The sequence below is a fragment of the Python bivittatus genome, unplaced genomic scaffold, assembly GCF_059951505.1.
Source record: "Python bivittatus isolate LINGU-HERP-01145 unplaced genomic scaffold, Pbiv_v1 ctg000850_np1212, whole genome shotgun sequence".
Lineage (NCBI taxonomy): Eukaryota > Metazoa > Chordata > Lepidosauria > Squamata > Pythonidae > Python > Python bivittatus.
The window spans coordinates 41,080,736-41,100,347 of record NW_028277112.1 but is presented as its reverse complement, the minus strand read 5'-3'; the positions used below and the strand labels follow the sequence as shown (position 1 = coordinate 41,100,347).

Genomic DNA, 19,612 nt, shown 5'->3' with positions numbered 1-19,612 from the left:
TCTTAGATACCCAGATCTTGAGCGAAATAAGCCTTTCAAGGTAGTGAACAAGACCTTTGAATTGTGCTTAAAAACACATCAGTAAGCTCCCACATCAATAATGTAATGTGGCAGCGTCATATTTATCTAGCAAGCTTGTAGGCTGCTGCCTTCTGGATCAGCTTGAAGGTGATAATCCAGGACAACCCCATGTAGAGCAAACTACACTAATGTAACAGAGATAAGGGCCTGACTAACCTATTCCTATTCCAGGTAAGGTTGCACACAGGTGCCCCAGCCAAAGTGGGCAAAAGCCCTCCTGGCCATGGTTTCCACTTGCTCCTTCAGAAAAAGCTGAGAGTCCCAGAGATTCCCCAATAGCACAACCGCAACAAAAGTCAAAGGGGATACAATCCTGGAATCAGTAAACTGCTGAATTAATGGCCATTCCATGCTGCTTGGACTGAGTCTGTTTTTCCTCATCTAAACCACAACTGAGTCAGGACTTCAACCACATGTCTCAGCTGGCTAAAGATGGAGATGTACAACTGAGTATCAGCATATTTATATCTCACCTCAAAATGAGAGCTAACTCCCAACAGTTTCATTAAAAGTTAAATAGAGTAGGTCAGGAGAAAAAAACAACCCTCTGGCACCCAATAACAAAGCCTGTAGGCCCAACCGATTCACCCACTACTATCACCAACTTAACTCACCCATTCAACAGCAGAACTAACTAAAATGATGGCTCCAATTTCTAAGCTTCACAGGTGGTTCAGAAATTACACACACACATGCATATTTCTCATGTTTAAACACATTTCTTTTATTCCTAGAATAAAAAATAAATTACTCTCTACCTTAAATTATTCAGATGCACATAGGAAAAAATGGTAAATTTAAGAGGCAACCTAAACTTTATTGTAAACCTGGTGGAATTAAAGTTTGTTACTACATTTTCCTGGATTTTTGCAGACTGGAAATGATATAAAATAAATAGTCCCTTTGATCCCACAGAATTCTTCCCATATCAACTATTAAAAACAACAGTATTCAATGCATTCTTAACTTCCAGTCCACATTATTCTCAAAATATACCTCAGAGGTTCTGCAGTTGATTACAAAATGAAAGAAAAGAGAAAGGAAGCTCTCACACTGCACTTTTGAACTGGATTATGTCTGGCTATCCTTGAAAAACATACTGGGAGTTCAAGTTAAGGACATGTTGAAGCTTACACAAGCATTTATTTTACTTTTAAAAACACATCGATCCTACTCATACCTTACTTTTTTAATATGTCTTATTAAGAAGGTTCTTGGATATACCTGAAATAGAATAAATCTAAGAGCCAATGTTGCTGAGAATTAGGGTTTGAAGAAAAGATTTTGGTCTTTTTAACCTAGACTGGAGGTCAGTGGATCCAGTTTTCTTGATTGTAGAGATCAGGAAGAAAAGAAAGCATGGTCTTTCCCTAATGGAGAAAATAATTTTTAAGTCCTTTGTAACTTTTAAGTTGTAGATGGCAATGGTGAAATCTATGTTACTGTTCCTATGCTGATCACAATAATACATGTTTACAGGCCTTACAAATAATTACAATCTTTTGTAAAGCAGTTCACCATCAGAAAAGTTCTACTTGCTTGTTCTTTGAATGGAGGATGTCTCACACAAAGACAGTCTACATATATTAACCTGTAATATATATTGGAAAGCTGATGATTCCACAGCTTGGAATGCCTGTTCCATAACAACGTAATTCTACAGAATTATTACACTGAATACATTTTTACTTGGGCTTTATGTAATACATGCCATTTTTCTCCTAATCCATACAACTTGGTGTTTCTTTCCTGCTGCATCCCTCTATTTCAAAAGTGAAAAATTTACCCCAGGTGGAAAAAAGCAAAACAGAAACATGAAAAAATCCAGTTTTAGGCCAATTGAAACATTATATATGCATATATATATATGCATTTTCTTTCCGCAGCTAAATAAATACAATAAGTAGTGAACTTAGTTAAATGTCCAAAGTCCAAAAGCGGAATGTAATATATTTTATTTTGCTTTGCTTTGAAAAATTACAGCTTTATGCATATATCTTGTACTTTTTATGCAGCACTTAGTGGTCTCACATCTAGTTTGTTGACCTGAGCTATAGCCATTTCATTTCAGTAAAGCAATAGTATTAAGTAGTTCATTGACCCCAAATTTGCATCTCAGTCTTATGCACAGTTGGCCACTGATTTCAGTGAGTTAAAATGTACTTCAACCGATAGGACTGGATTGCAGACTTGGACTTTTCTTTATTATTGTATATCTTTCCAGTAATACTACAAAGGCAATATAATGTGATGGTGTACAATTCTTTTGCAAATGAAGAAAGGTCTTGTCTTGTCACTACACCTCTGTGGCATAATCGCTTCTTCCAATGTGTGCGATCAGGGCATTCAGAACTGTAATAACATGATGCCTGGTAGGCAACAGGTTCCTTGTTAAATCACTCAATGTTCTATCAAACTCTCAACTTCCCATTGCTTTTATATTTCTGGAAGGGGGTGGGATCTACATGCATTTACATCTAACACCCATGCAGGGCACTGAATCCCAAAGACCCTATCATTACATATCTTTGCAAATGTGTGCACAGTGCACATCCATGCAACATGCAAACACCCAGCTCCTTCCCTTGGCACACTTGTGTTGCTGTGGATGCAAAACTGGGCTGCCACATTTCCCCTATTTCCTATTTTCTTTCCTATATCCCACACAAATATCAAACATATTTCAGAAAGATAAAACATGTTTGTTTGTCATTTCAAAGCAAACAATTCTAGGTCACTTTAAAGATCAAGATACGTATTGTGAATAAACATTTATGTGCGCTACTCAAAAATACTGTGGTAAATTTATAATTGTGTAAGCTGCCACAGGACCTAAACTTTTGTGTTCTCACTAGTTTACTACAAACATTACAGTCTACTGGCCTTGATTTTAACTATCATAACCAAACTTTTTGCAATATTCTTTCATTTCACAAGTGTCTACAGTAATTAACTGAACACAACTTTTTTTAGCATCACATGGGGTAAGGATAACTTTTCATCTATTTTTATATATATATATATCTATATATATATATATATGTATGTATATAACAAAATAAATTAAGTTTTTTCTTACATAATTATGGTCCAGAATTAAAGAGGTCATAAAAATAAATAAATACAAGATTTTTATGCCAAGGTATGTTAAAATTAAAACTGGCTCAGAACAAAACGAAGTAGTGCTATATGCAGACTTGTTAAAATTCTTGTATCAAGCACTTTTAAAATGTGACAACCTATTAACCCATGTATGCCCACAATGAAAAAAAAAATAGAAAGTTAAGTCTGGCAAAATCCTTCCCCCATATACCCATACTGTTTTTATTGGATATTTAGAATTGTATCATTCAACCCTGGAAAGAAAGTAGGAATTAGAAAAGCCACTTTGAAAAAAAATTGTGCTATATCTAAAAAATAAATGACATTTCAGAAATATGGGGAAGTTTTTGAACTCAAGGAGCAAAATTGTAAAATATCTCCCATAGACAGTACACATTTCAGTCTAGAGGTTTATCAGCATACGCTAAACACCATCTTTTAGTAATAGTTTTCCATTATATGGATATTTAACTACCTAAGGGAATCAGTGTTTACTTCAAACCATATTGAACTATTTACTTACGGTAAAATTATAATGTTGCTTTCCTACCTTTGGCACAGCAACTTTATAGGAGAAATAGATCAACATCCTGTCTATTGCCATAAATGGAGAATTTTACCCTGCAGTCTGTCTTGTTTGGTGAAAAGAGTTTTCTACTTTATTTTTATTTAAGATACTTGTGTTTTCTATTGTAAGAGCCACAAAACATAAATGACATAGCTTGAATAAGTGCATGCATGTATATTAGAGATTCTTAGTTACATAAAACTAGTTGTAAAAAGGTGCAACCAAAAATGCCATCTTATACCCAACAGAATGATAAAAGGTAAGAAAAGAGCAAGAGATATGCTGCTGCAGACATCAAAATGCAGCACAAGAAAACACCACCACTAATGAGAAGGAGTATCTTCCATGCACGCTGGAAGAGTCAGCTTTAGATGTAAACTGGTTGTTCCTGTGCAGTCAAGAGTCTGTACATGGCAGCTGGCATGGTCTTCATGTGAATCTGGAAGAAAGAAAGGACTATTCAGCGGGTGTTCCATCCAGAATAATCAAAGGGGCTGGGCAATTTGGGTTGGGTCAAGAGTACAATAGCGCCAGTATTTTCCATCCAAAAGAGGATGATATATACATTTGATAGCAATATACAATGTACAATATCATCTGTTAGCTAGCATGCTAGTATAAGCCTATAAATAAAAGTTCCATTCAATATTTAGATTAATGCTAAATATGTGAATATATGTTAAAATGGGATATTAAACAGCAACTCACACTTTAGTCCAAAATACACTGTTTATATGCCCATTTCAGAAGTCAGCATATTAAATCATTGGATGTAAAGTTAAATGAGAAAATAACAAATCATAGCTAAACAATATGCTCTGGGGGGAGAGGGGGCTTCATCTTTCCCTCTATATAATGAAAGCTGTTATTCCAATTTTATAGAACTTTTCCAAAGTGACCATGGCCTAATTGAAGCTACCATTGCATATTTGTGGGGAGGAGGGGCTGGGGGGAGAGGAGAGGAGAGGAAGTCAGTATTAATTCCCCCTCACCCTTCTAGCACCCATTGTCCCACTGGGAACTTCAGGGGAAAGAGGAATTGGTCCCCCTTTCTTCCAGCAGTATCTTCCATGAGTTCTATTCATAGGAATTCAGAATCCAGTATTTTATTTTCATCCACAAATGAAATGTTCAAAGAAAGAAGAAAAACTAGGCAGATGTGTATGACAGAAGGGTATGTTGTTTGGAAGTTCACACAAGTGTAAATGCTACATTGTTAGTATAAGCCACCACTAGGCTAAGTAGGTCTTCCTTCCAAATAAGCCTACAAATGATAGGGATGCCCAGAGTATCAACTAATGCTGATATGCAATATGGAGGAGTCAGCATCTTAGTTACAGCTGTCATTACTCTCTTCAGACTTGGAATAGTGGTGCTTAAAAGTTTGTGAACTCTTTCGAATTTTCAATATTTCTGCATAAATACAGGTAGTCCTTGTTTAATGATACTAATAGGGACTGGAAACTCTGTTGTTAAGCGGTGCAGTTGTAAGTTGAAAAACCATGTGACTGCATTATTTAGGGACGGCAGTTCCTGCAGTCCCAGTTGCCATCATTAAGCAAGGACTGTGGTCATTAAGTGAGGACCTCATGTGACCGCAACTTCCAACTTCCTGATGACTTTCCCATTGACTTTGCTTGTGGGAAGCCTGCATAGAAAGTCGTAAATTGTGATGACTTTGGGATACTGTGACAGCCATACATACAAGGTCTAGTTGTAACTACGAATCGTTCAGAGCCATCATAAGTTTGAATGGTCTCTGAATGAGTGGCCATTAAACAAGGACCACCAGTATGATCTAAAACATGATCTGTTCTCCACACAAGTCCTAAAACTAGATAAAGAGAACATAATTAAACAAATGAGTCAAAAACATCATACTTGTTCAAAAGGGTTCACAAACTTTCAAGCACCACTGTAAGACCCATTGCATTATGGGTCTAATTTTAAAAAAAATATTTAAGAATAATCCATTTGTTTCCTTCACCTTTCATGCCCTCTTCTAGTTCATAAACGACTGAAATAGAAAATGGCAGTTGCACTAGTGTAACTCACTTTAAATTTAGGTGTAATCCAGATAGGCTGAAGACTTACTGGTGTAGTGACGGGCATATTAGACTAATTAGGCTGAAATTCCTAGTCAGAATTTTCATTTGGTTACCTTATCACTCAGCTAGAATTACCATATATATTCGTGGATAAGCCCATCTGGGGATAAAAAGTATTATCATATATACTTACAGATAAGTTCACCTGTGGATAAGCAGAACCCAATTTTCTGGGTGCATTTTGGCACCTAAAATTCTTGGCTTATCCACGAGTATATATGGTACTTCAGGACTCTGAGATGTGTAGAAGAGCTAAGCAGCTTGGAAGAAAGTGATATAATCTTTGTTTGTATCCAGCAACACAGCTGTGAAGAATACGACAGCCTCAGTCAAAATTACAACACTACTGTCTGTATTAAAGAGTGTCCTACTTATGCTGACCAGCATTTTAATGTGTGGCAACAATAATGCAGCCAAGCCATTGGAGACTGATGGATGCCAGCTCTTACCTCACCAACAGCATTTGAGAGAACATGAACAATCTTTTCATGAGGTGTTGCTACAACACTTTGTCCATTTATTTCAATAATTCGGTGACCCACTCGGACTCCTCCTCGTTCTGCAATCCCTCCTCTCATAAGACTACAGATCTGGAAAGACATATGGAACTAACATCACACAAGCATCGAAAATGTACAATGGCAGATTGTTCAATAAGGCCAAGGATCAATTTGCACATGCATGATTACCAATTTGGTGCAGTGGTTAAGGTGCTGGCCTAGAAACCAGGAGACTGTGAGTTCTAGTCCTGCCTTAGGCATGAAAGCCGGCTGGTTGACCTTGGGCAGTCCCTTTCTCTCAGCCCAACCCACCTAACAGGGTTGTTGGTGTGGGGAAAATAGGAGGAGGAAGGAATATTAGGTATGTTTGTTGCCTTGAGTTGAATGAATAGATAAAAACATAACAACAACAACAACGATGCTGATGTTATCATACTCAGTATTCTCATTACTTGAGAATGCTTTAACTGGAGGCATTTAAAAGAAATATTTGCAAAAAGTAGGATAATAAGGATGGATGTTGAATATTACTTACAATGCCATTCTGTACACTGAAGCCTAGTTGGTATCTGAGGTCTGGTCTTCTAATAAGGACAGTAGTTACTGGAGGACATCTCACTATGTTCAGTTTAACCCTGGCTTGTGTTTTTAAACCCTTGAATACAATATAGCAGAATTTTTGCATTATTCTTTTGAAATCTGCATTGGATCTTAAAATGGCAAATATGCTTTAATAGAGCATTTGGGTGGCATTACATTTAATTTGTTCTTAACATAAAAACAAGGTATATGGAAATAAATAATTATAAGATCTGCATCAGCTAAATTTATGCTTCAGAATGAACACAAGGATGGGTACAGATTATTAAGAATACGGTACAGGTTCTTCTTGCTAATCTGAAGTCTCTAGGCTCTGCAGTGATAACAGAATATTGAAGGAACTAGCTGAAGAGATGTTGGAACCTCTATAAATTGTCTTTGACAAGACTTGGAAAATTGGGGAAGTAATAGAAGACAAGGAAAGGAAAGGAAAGGAAAGGAAAGGAAAGGAAAGGAAAGGAAAGGAAAGGAAAGGAAAGGAAAGGAAAGGAAAGGAAAGGAAAGGAAAGGAAAGGATCCCAAAATTATTGATCACTGAACCTAATATTAATGCCTATTAATTAATGCCTTTACACTGAGTTAGAGAGCAGAAACCAATGGGGTCCCACAGGGATCAGTTTTGAAGCCAATATTATTCAATATTTTTATTGATGGCCTGGGTAAAGGGATTGATGGGCTGATATCACATTTTCTGATGACACAAAATTTGGAGATCTGGCTGACACCCAGGATGTAGAATGAGATTGCAGCCCAACCTGGACAGGTTGGACGACTGGGTTGAGAGGACGACAATGTTCTTCAGCAGGAAGAAATATAAGTTATTACTTATATTTAGGAAAGAAAAACATAGGGCACACATACAAGATGGGGAAGTTTGTGGCTTGGAAGCACTACATCAGAGAAGGATTTGGGTTTGGTCATAGCTAAAGCTAAACATAAGACAGCAGTGTGAGACAGCTGCTAGAAAGGTTAACCTGCATCGGGCTGCATCAGAAGTTCTGTATCAAAGACACGTGATGTCCTTAATCACCTCTACTCTGCACTTACAAGACCACATCTGGAGTGCTATGTATGATTCTGGGCAAGACATTTCCAGTAGGATTGTGACAGATTAGAAGAGATTCAGAGGACAGCAACAACAATACTACAGGGTCTTGAGGTCATGCCCTATGAGGATAGGTTGAAGAAATCTGGGATAAGATTGGAGAAAAGACTGGGGTGACATGATATCAGTGTTCAGGTACATACCAGGATGCTACAGGGAAGATGCTCAGGTGTATTTTCCATTGTCACAGAAACTAGGATCAGAAATAAGGGGGCTAAGCTGCAACTAGATTTTGTTTAAGGAAAAACTTCCATCCTGACAGTAAGATCTGTACAACAGTCTGTGGAGGTTGTGAGTTCTCCAATTCTGACAATTTATTTTATTCATTTACTTTATTTGTATTCCACCCATTCTTGAAGACTCAGGACAACTAAAAATCAAGATCAGCATAAAATAAAAATCAACTCCTTCAAAAATAATAAACCCACCTATTAAATAAACAGAACAACAAAATCAGCATAATAAAACAGAAAATATAAAAGGTTAGGTGTACACCAGATCCCAATATTCATTCACAACATGCTCTTCTCTTGTGCTAGATGGTCTTAAAGGATCTCCATTAAAGGAGGGAAGGAACAGATCAGATCTCTGCGATAAACAAACCGCAAAGCAGCAATCAAAAGTGCCCACTTCCAAGGTCCTGTCAGATGAAAATCTCATATAGATAGGACATGAAAGCAGTTGAACTATTTGATCTAATTGGATAGGCAGATGAGCATGGGAGGCGATCTCTCTGATGACCCTATTAATGATAATGATAATGACATCCATATCTCAAGGCTGGTTTAATTGATTTTCCTATACGTATGTTGCTGCTAAAAGGTCTAAGAAAATTGTCACATTCCCCTTTTATTCTTTTCATCTTAGACGATCAACAAATCTAGAAATCCTTTGTCATTCAGAAGCATATGGAATGAATCTACCACTGTATTTTCAAGCATTGTTCTCAGGAACAATAAATCCATTTTCTTTAAGCTTGCCAGGTCCTCTTTCCCTTACCTTTATGACCTGAACTGTATGATGGAATCATAGGTGTCCAAGGAGAGCAACTAATGAAATGTGTGTTGCAGTCTTATGATACAAACTCTGCTATTTACATGTGTATAATGTCACAGTGTATATGTGAAAAGATGGTGCTTCTGTGCTCCCTTCAATATACATGCCATCATTTTGATGTTATCTTAGCTAGCAGCAATCACCTACGCCTTTTTTCATTGTAGGTTATTGTTTTAATTTATAAAGGGAATACACAGTAATATTTCTATCAATACGTTTTATTATCCCCAGTTCTTTATATTCAGAGCTTAAGAACAAAACTCCTGTTGGCTAGGTATGGTCAGGATCCTGCTTTAAATAAACAAAATTCATTTTCTGTACCTTTATGATACTCTGGCACGTAGAGAGTGGTAGGCCAACTAAACTAGTACCATTGATAGACATGATCTGGTCTCCAATGTTCAGCTTTCCAGATTTCTCTGCTGGTCCCCCATGCATCATATTGGCAATGATAACTGTAGGCAAGATGGATCCCCACCCAGATTCTACAATCACTACGCCCAGAATTTCACCCTTTTGCTTCTCAATGAAAACCTGAATAGAGAGAACAAAAATTAGAAATAATTTTCCTTTATGAAATGTACAAATCCTGCAAAGTTGCCCAAATGGGCATCACTTTTGCCTTACCCCTACACTGTAGTATGAATACAAGCATTTCAAAAATTTACTTTAATAAAAAGTATATAAAGCAATGATGTGTTCAATCACTGAGTGGAGATAAAGCAAGTAAACATATTAGGATTTTAACTGGGTATAAATATCTCCAAATTACAGATGCACTGTAGCTATTCTTCTACATATAGAGTTTAGAACTTTATAAAACCAGCTGTAGCTGTATGGAGTATTTTAAATAACTTTTCTTACAAATACTGTATGTCAACAGGAGAGAAATTGCTGATTGCATTAACTGTTTTTTTCCCTACTGACACACTGCAGTGATGTCCAGCATGCCAAATATTGGAAAGTTGTCTCTTCAACAGAGTGCATAGCACGTTAATCCAAGGTGTGTATATTTTTAAAAAATGAAAAGAGGAGAGAAGGGAAGGGAAGGGAAGGGAAGGGAAGGGAAGGGAAGGGAAGGGAAGGGAAGGGAAGGGAAGGGAAGGGAAAATTAGATGAAGGGAGGATTCTTAGCTCAACAGCATTACAAATAAAGGGGTGCATACATCTTTGCAGTTTTCAGACTTAGAGAAGTGGATAAGATCATCGTTGTACATATCCTGGGTGTTGAGGAGGTCACTGTATTCCTTCTGACTCAGGTCTTCAGGATTTATCCCATTTGCCCTCAAAAATTCCTGGTATGCCACGCTGAATGCCTGGCCAATGGACTGTGCAATTAATTGTGCCTATAGCAGTTGTGAAAGGAAAAAACCATAATAAAATAGTTAAGGATATCCAATAGGATCAGAGCAGTTTTAAAAAGGGGTTTTCAAACCCACCATAAGCTGGGTGGTGAAATGTAGAGTAACTGTAGTATATCAAACTGCTCCTTGCATGATGGCCAGTGAGACCCAGGGCTCATAAATAGCCTGGGGGTAGGAGACAGAACCCTATAATGTTATTTGGGCCCTGAATGTGAAAAGATGTTTCAGATTATCAGCCTCAATAACTCCATGGATGTAGCGCTTTATGGAACAGCAAGCACGTGGAAGTGATTTTATTATTCAGAATCTCTACTAGCTCAAGTATTAAATGCTCTTTTGCACCTTCTAAGATTTTTCCCTTAATATGTTTACAGGAACAGGTACACCCCTAAAATAAACAGAGAAAACTGTATTCACAGAGCAGTTTTTCCCTTCTATGCAAGTTCTTGGCTTGGTCTACTCATAGTAATCTTGCAGCCATCATTCATGACTTAGTGGGTTAAAGAAAAACATGATGGTGTAGGTTTTTAATCATTTTCTCTTGGTATTCTGTTTTAAATCTTTATTCTTCTCTCAGCAAGTCTCAGGCTAGCACCCAGAATTAACGAAGCACACTCCCAACTTTCTTGTTCTTTCTGTACCCATTTCCCTGCAACAAACACTGTCACCAGATTAATCTTAGTTTGGTTTTAAAATCCAGCTGTCATAATGACTGGCAGACAAGGTAGCTGACAACTCTCTCTCTTACTGATAGGTTCCTTCCTATCAAGATCAGCAGAAGCTGCATACCTTCATGCCCTACTGACTGCAACAAACAGCCTAACAGCTGCATTTCAGAAAGAGGAGAATTCTATGTTCATTTCTAATGCAGAAATAACAAATCTCCTTACATCTTCAGATTCAAAAACATGGCAGATCATTTTATACTGCCTCTTCCCATCCTGAGAAGGATGAGATGCCTCCACATTATCTTGAGAATTTGATCTTGGCATTCGCCTTCGAGCCATCAATACAACTATATTTCCAATATCTGCAATGTAGGAAATGGTCCTCAAAGGATGATCCATCATAGTTTCCTAAAAAAAAGCAGACCCTTGAATTAGTGTTCTTTATCATTAACACGCAATCATTTAAGAACACTGGCATTATATACATACAAACATGTTTTCCAAATTAAAGGAAATCATCATCACCTCCTCTAAAAAGCAAGGAAGAATAAGAGTTCCCACCTGCCAGATCTCAAGACTCTTTTGCACAAGTACTTAATAGGGCCATAACATGTACCTTATTTTGGGGCAGGAACAACTTAGTCACTATACATGGATTATGACTGATAGTGATATAATATGCATGTTTAAACATTTAAAAATCTAGCATTATATTTTTTTTCTTGAAACTGTTGCTTGCTGGCATTCTTGACCAAGCCAATAAGAAGTTATTGCAAAAGTATGTTTAAAATAAGGAATGAGCTTTTTAATGTAAACAAATTTGGAAAGTAGTTAATTATTTCATCCTCTTACAAAAGTTCTAAAATACATTTTCTTCATAGTAAGGCAAGAAACAAATGGAAATAAACAAGAGATGGCTCAATGATATATTTCCAATTCTTGTAAAATTGGTTAGAGTTTGCTGTACCTGAGTGTCTGCATTCAGCACTTTTATTCTCTGTGTTGAAATGAAAAGATCAACTTCAGTCATGGGCTGAGATTCACCTTCAGGAACCTGCAGTTGAAGTCACTTTTAGTTAGGAAACATGTATTTGAAGAGAAGCCATAATTTTAAAAAGTTGTGTTAGATATAAATAAAATAAAGTTTACAAAATATACTATTAGACTGTGGAAGTTAATGATAAGCATAAATATTATGAAATATGAGTTATGGACAAAATGGTTAATTTCCTCCCAACTCTTTATCCATGTAATATTTTTTCCTGATATGAAAACACATTCTCTTCTGTCCTCTTTCCTACAAGTACTGAAGCTTTCAGGGCTGTCCCTGGGTTCTCTTAAATCTATTCACCATCCCCCTCTTTCATTAATTACTGTTAATGGGCTCAAGGCACAGTTAGGTAGACATGAAGATGTGGCACTGTCCTGTTTCTGCTACAGGAGAGGGAAGAAAGATGAACCAATGCTTAACATATGCTCACTATTCATTCCCCTCTCTCACTAAAGTAAAAACATGGTCATAAAAACAGGTTTCCAAGTGTAATAGACATTTTATGTTGCAGCATGACCAGCTTAAGAACAGTTAGTCATAAGAACTGCAAAAATAGTAAAATAATCCCACTCCCAACTCCCATTACAAATAATTTGGTTGCTGGGAATGACGAAAAAATTAATACAGATCTGGTGCAGAACTTGCTATAGCTAGACAAATAGAATTTGCCTATTATTATGCTAACATGGGTTACTCATGACAGATGAACAATACATGCTACACATCACACTTTTTTGTGGTCCCTAATGCCTCCCCACCAATTATTCTGGTACAAAACTCACCAGCCAATCACCAAATAATAGTGGCATTATTTTCTATAACTGAGAGAGCAAAATAAATAAAATATAGGTTCATTAAGACCTTGACTGACATAACACATCTATTTGTTGAAAAAAAAATGATTGTAAATGCTGAAAATGTTGGTCCTGAACAATGCCCTAAAATGTCATGTTACTGCACTTTGCTGCCCATTGCTAAACTATGTGTGCATTAATATTATGTTTCTAAAGAAGCTCCTATAAATATTCTAGATGATATAATTTATACATGTAATAAACAGATTGTAAACTTTATATAAGAAAAGCAAACCCTTTGTTGCATCCAGCAATTTTGATATGTCCATTAACCAAGTGAAATGAAATTTAAATATAAAGTAAAATATAATTTATCTTTTTTGGAAAGAAAGATTTAATTTATAAAATTAAAGCAAATATTCATCTGCTCTATATTTGGGATGTACTTCTGGCAGTAGTGGGTTTTCATCTGGTTAATAATAATAATTAACCTATTATAGTCTTAAAATGAAATGGCCAATAACAAGCAGAACGATGAGCAAACTGGGCAACTGGTTATCTGAGATGCGTCAATTTACATGATGTTTCAAACATTTAATGAAGAATGCTTGCTGGATACAGATTTTTTAAAAAAATGTGACAGAGATGCAAAAAAAGTAAAATGAAATAACAAAACCTAGACAACACATCAAGCTGATGAAATTGTACTGCACCTTCTTTCTGCTTTTGGCTAATTTCTGGGCCATCTGCTTAGCATGAAATAAACAGAGAAAGGAGAATGGTTAGCTAACAGCTTGCAGAGATTCTATGTCAACCAGGGATCTACAACAGTACAACTGTGACTATCACCTACTCAAACTGTATATGCAGTATATTAGAACAGCCATCCCAACCTACAGTCTGCCAGATGTGTTACATTATAACTTTTATACATTTCAACCAGCGTGGTTCTTGGCCACGTTGATTAGGAATTATGGTGTTTGCAGTACAATACATCTATATCAGCGTTTTTCAACTGTGGCAACTTTAAGATGTGTGATCTTCAACTCCCAGAATTCCCTAGAAAGCATGTTGAAGATGAAGTCCACACATCTTAAAGTTGCCACTGTTGAGAAACAATGATCTAGAGAAATCTAGATTGAAAAAAGAGTTGTTTACAAAACAAGACCTGAGTGCAAAACAAAGATTCTAGTGGATTAATAAATGTATTCTGTTTTAACATTTTGAGATTTTATATTCCACAAAACTTTATGTGAAAATAAATCTGTTAGACTTTAACCACAAAAGTCTGTCATCTTTTTATGTCAGACTAGCATGATTATTCTATGGAAATTTTAAAAAAAATGATAAAGTAAACCTCCACAGATACATAACTGGAGAAACAAAAAACACTTTGCCCATTAATGAGTATTTTTGTTTTTGTTTTAAATATTAGCTATCTTGGTGTAAAGAAGATACTGATGTCAAAATAATTATGCTGAAGGATGAATTTAACTAGTGTTATACTGCAGATAAATGAAACATCATATGTAAACTTAGTAGGAGGGAAACAGCAATCTAGCCATATTGAAAACAAATCCTATTCTAAATATACTAGTACTAGGAAATAAGTTCAGCAAAAATCAATGGACTTTATTTCCCCTGAGGCTATCTGAAATAAACTCAGGTGGATGTTGATCCCCTTCTCATTGAAAGGAGAATCTTATTAGTTTAAACTTACTTCTTAAGGACTGTGGCCTCCTTATAGAGCAGAGTTCAGTAAATGTCATCCATGAGACTATTTTCAAAATGAGGATATTGGTGCAAACCAAATAATTAAGCAAATAAAACACCTTTGGTCTGCTTTCGTTATGTTTTCATGTCACAATGTGAGATTAAGCAATTCTTCTTAATATAAATTATATATTAAACAAAAAAATAAAGTTTATTTTGATAAAATTCTAGACATGAGGATTTAAATGTTTCCTCAGTTTTAATAAAATAACTTATTTACCCTTATTTATTTGATTTATATCCTGTCTTGCAAGCTCAAGGAAGCACACAGAGAGCTCCTTCCTCCTCTTTTCCCCCACAGTAACAGCCTCTGAGATGGGTTGGGCTGAGAGAGAATGACTGACCCAAAGCTGAGCTTCTGCTGTTAAGGGTGGACTAGAATCTGGGTCTCCCCACTCTTGTCCAACACCTGAACCACTACACATATCCTTGCAAATGCTATTATAGGTGACATAATTTCTATAAACGTAGGCCAAAAATTTCATCCAGCACTGTTGCTCATCATGCAATGAAATTCCAGATCCTGCTTATGCTAAATTTTTGATCACCAGGAGGCTCATTTAACTAGCGAAATAGGTTTAACTATTAAGTAAGGCTAGAGTATAAAAACAAAGCATAGGCCAAGCTGACTGACTGTATGGAATTTGCTGAGGAAGATGCAGGTATGAATGGAGGTATTTTAGAGATGGAGTTTTAATTGATGATACACTGCTATCCCCATCTGCTCCTATTGTGCACAGGAGTTTATGCTCCCACTTTCCACATAAACAAGAAAATTCACATTAAAAAGGAGCAGATTTTCATATTTTTATGTTCATGGAGTTGCTTACTGAAATCCAACAGAATGAGAACAGTAGATTAGATTATCTTTTTCTCAATAGACTGATTATGCATCGAACATTAAGAAACAAGTCATCTTGCAATTTAGCTTGAGTGTGAAGTCAATACATTATTTATAATGTCTCATCTGTTGTATGGTGGTTGATGAAGAACTTGCAGCAAAACAATATGAACAAAGATGATTCTGATTTCAAAAGAAGTCAATATTTACCAGTATTTCATTTTTTTTTCATCGAGAACCTACAAGCCTAACAGAACCATGACAGACAATTGTCATATAAAACTATGCAAAACAAAGTATGACTTATTTCTGTTAGCAACTATTTGAAGTAATGTCTATGAAATTTTAGCCTCATGCTGCTTTTGACAACATGAAACAATTCAACTTAGAAGTAAGTACTGTCTTTAACTTGCAACGTATTTCAGTATTTGTTGTATGGCCCAAACTCCAGCCCAAATTAACCACCCTTAACCTTTCATTCATTTTAAGCCTAAAAGAATCAATGAGATTTAAGGAAGTCTTACTGGATTGAGCAATATCAACAACATTTGCTAACTTTACTTAAAAAAAAAAAGACAGATTAATCTCCAAAACTAGTTTTGGAGTTTCAAAGTTTCAAAGAATCTTAATCTCACTAGAGTTAATTAATTAATTAATTCTTTGACTGCTAATGAGCTTTGAATACGTGACACGCAAAGCAAAACACAATATAAGATAAAATGGAATGGAATTTTGCATGCTGTTATTAATTCAACTTGCATTTTATAGTTACTAATGGATGACCTGAAGAGCTCAAATTTCATGTCATGGTTAAAAGCATTTTTTTAGAAACCAAACAGTGCCTTTATTTTCATATATTTTATACATTTTTTACTCTGCAGCTACAGAGTACTCTGCTGATTTGATGCAGTAGTCTTTGTTGTATTATATTTTAATTAGCATATTAACATGCTCAGTGCCATAATTTAAGAATTATCTAAAGACCCAGATGCATTGTGTAAGAGGTCCTATTGAATGTAAATTAATCCAATCTGAAACCTCTTCTGAATTGTATCTCTTCTTTCCCTGTAATACATGGTTCTTCATGGTATCTGTGATTCACATATGATTCTGCATTTGTATAATAATTTAGGTTGGAATATTCCAAAGTGTGAGATTTTGGCAGGTCCTGCCCTACTTCCACATGTTACATGGGAAGGAAGCCGCTCCTTATCAGATGCCTCAGTCCTCTTTTAACTGCCACATCAGTAATGTCTTGGCTTATTGTAATCCTACTGTTTCTGAGAAGTTGCTCAATGTGTTTTGGCAATTTTGACCTTCTGAGCCCAGCCGCTGTTAACAAGCCGACAACTGTAGAAACAAGATTCGCCTTTCAGATGAGCACTCTTTGTGTCTGGATAAAGGGCAACCACAGGGGCCTATCTTCATTGTCAGGCCTTAATTAAAGAACATGTCCATGCACCTTCAGGTCTCTCTGGAACAGCTTTTGATTGCTACTGACGTAGCAACTCCACTTGCCATCAAAGCTCCATCTAAAACCTGTTCGCTGCTCTTATTATGGCTACTCAGCATGGCAAACAATCCTTAATTCCAGGAGTGCCATCAGCTTCTTAAGAAGCCTCAGCCACCAATTTTAAGCAAGTTGTTAAATGCTGAGCCCAAGAGACAGGCCTGCAGCAGTTAGTGCTGAGTTAGCCTTACAAACATTAAAAGGCCCAGAATCCAAAGTTGAAAAAACTGCAAAAGGAAGAGGGACAAGTTGGGATTGGTCTGGTTCAGCAGGCCCTCCCTACCAGACATCCAATTCATTGACTGCATCTTCAAGGGTAAGATTCCAAATTAACCCTCCTCATGATGTTCATCTTAACATTGCTCCTTTACTAGGTCATTAATACGTAGGAGCAGATCTTCAGCTGGTTCAGACTATTCCTTTTTTTTTTTCCTTTTCTGATGCAACTCAAAAACATGTTTCTCAAAAGATCCAAAGTCACCCTGTTCTCTTAGGACACTGCAAATCCCAATGAATGAAGCGCTTAAAAGAAGTGCAAAGATAATGAATTTTTCCCAGATCCCTCTTTTATCCACAGATTATTTATTTATTTACTTATTTACTTAAATTTATTAGCTGCCCAGTGGACTCAATTGTAACAAAGTTATACAAGTTAATCTACAAATTATGAAAGCAGACTGTGCATAAGAATAACAAACATGTAAAAATAATCATAGAACTACTTCTCGAGTATGTTTCAATATAGAGAGAAAGCATGGATCATTCATGGTTGCAACTCTGAAACATCGAGAGAAAAAGAGAGACTGATTTTCACCTTGATTCGGCTCACTGCTTCCTGAGCCTGCATCATTCTCACATTCTTGGATGGAGTTTTGTCCGAAAGGAGTTGAGTAGAACCAAGATAATTGGCAGCAAATATGATTCCATCAATTAAATCTTCAGGATCACAAGGTCCTGGAACTACAGTATATAAAAATTGAATTATTGGGCAAAATTATGTTACTAACAGGAAAAGGGTGAAATATATCATTATCGGTACCAGCAAGTGAAGGCTACAAATGCAATTCTGGTGTGGCTGAAATTTGTCATTCCAAAAAAGGTTTGATACAATCATTAAAGACACAGAAGGACTATCCTCTCTATCACAGAGACAGCACTTGATAATCTAATTTATTCTGACATTTGTTTGTTCTGTCAGGACAGAAGTGCCCCTTAAGCAAAACAATCTGAATGGATTTTTTTGTCTCTTCCCATCTCAGAAAGGCACAAAACACATTCATGCCTCTGCCCTAGCAATGCCCATTATTCTTTAGTCTTGGTTATTCAGCAGAAAATATAACCTGTGGAGGATTGTAGGTAGCTGGAAGTAGATACTGATGTTAGTTCTCTAGGCACTGAAGACCTGGCTGTTTCCCTCAAGCATTTGGGCCAAAGGGTTGGGTAAGCTCTGTTGGTTAAAATTGTTTTTTTATAAATTGAGATTGTTTTAACCTCAGACACTGTTGTTTAGATTGTGGGATTTTTGCTCTTTTAATTTTGTAGCCACCCAGAATCACTGCTGTGATGTCACCCCCACTGTGAGATGGGGTGGGGGGAGGGCATATGAATAATTTAAATGAATAAAATAAAATAATGTGTCAGTGTAAGGTGACTCTGACACATACATCTATCCTAATTATGGATCTGACATAGTAATACAAATGTTTCTTTTGAAATGTGTGCAGTAACTCGAAAAGGGCAGAGAGGAGGATGAAAACACCAGTTTTGCTTGGTTTAGTCTGAAATGTTTACACAACAGGATAGGTTGGACCATTACTAAGGCATTATGAAGACCCCTGAAACCTTGTGCCCTGACCAAGGAAAAGCTTCTCCTAACTTTCATTGAGTATAATGTATCCTTTTTCCAGATTACCCACAGATTTTGAAACGTCCTTGGCCAAACAAGGGCAAGATTTTGGATTTTCAAAATGCCAACAATTCACTCTGGGTGTGTGTGGGTGGGTGGGTGTTGATTCCTGGCGACTGTCTGGACAGGTCCCTGCAGTTTACTTAGCAAGATTTTGGAAGTGGTTTGTCATTGCCTCCTTCCTAGGGCTGAGAGAGAATGACTGGCCCAAGGTCACCCAGCTGTCTTTGTGCGTAAGGGGCAAATAGAATTCATGGTCTCCCAGTTTTTAGCCCAGTGCCTTAAACACTACACCAAACTGGCTTTCCCAACAATTCACTTGTGCTTCTAAACAATGAAACTCGCACATATACTTAGATGCAATCCTGGGAAAAAACTTACCTTGACTGTTGTATAGAATCCATAAATTTATAAAGCACTACTTCCTAAATCATGTTTCAGTCCCAATGACATAAAATGATGGAACTCTTCTAAAATATTTTACTACTATTAGATAACTTATTTTGTCAATAAGTGAATTATCTGGCTTGCTAATATAAGAAAATATAATGCACTTCTCTTTGAGACAAACAGAATTTCAGTCCT

The 19,612-nt window shown here is 36.5% G+C and overlaps 1 protein-coding gene across 2 annotated transcripts in view; it reads right to left on the bottom strand.

The window, feature by feature from the left end:
* Positions 1 to 789: 789 nt before the first annotated feature.
* The window catches only part of APBA1 (amyloid beta precursor protein binding family A member 1), an 85,525-nt gene continuing 66,702 nt past the window's right edge, over positions 790 to 19,612 (bottom strand). Inside the window, exons 5-13 of one of the 2 annotated variants that reach the window (XM_088129984.1) lie at positions 17,936 to 18,081; positions 13,711 to 13,743; positions 12,120 to 12,206; positions 11,375 to 11,560; positions 10,287 to 10,466; positions 9,442 to 9,654; positions 6,895 to 7,014; positions 6,309 to 6,449; positions 790 to 4,190 (exon numbers count right to left, since the gene is read on the bottom strand). In XM_088129984.1, coding sequence (XP_087986110.1) covers positions 4,119 to 4,190; positions 6,309 to 6,449; positions 6,895 to 7,014; positions 9,442 to 9,654; positions 10,287 to 10,466; positions 11,375 to 11,560; positions 12,120 to 12,206; positions 13,711 to 13,743; positions 17,936 to 18,081 — 1,178 coding nt within the window. In that variant the 3' untranslated portion in view covers positions 790 to 4,118. The remainder of the gene's footprint in view (positions 4,191 to 6,308; positions 6,450 to 6,894; positions 7,015 to 9,441; positions 9,655 to 10,286; positions 10,467 to 11,374; positions 11,561 to 12,119; positions 12,207 to 13,710; positions 13,744 to 17,935; positions 18,082 to 19,612) is intronic. The other variant, XM_088129985.1, reaches the window with a different exon arrangement.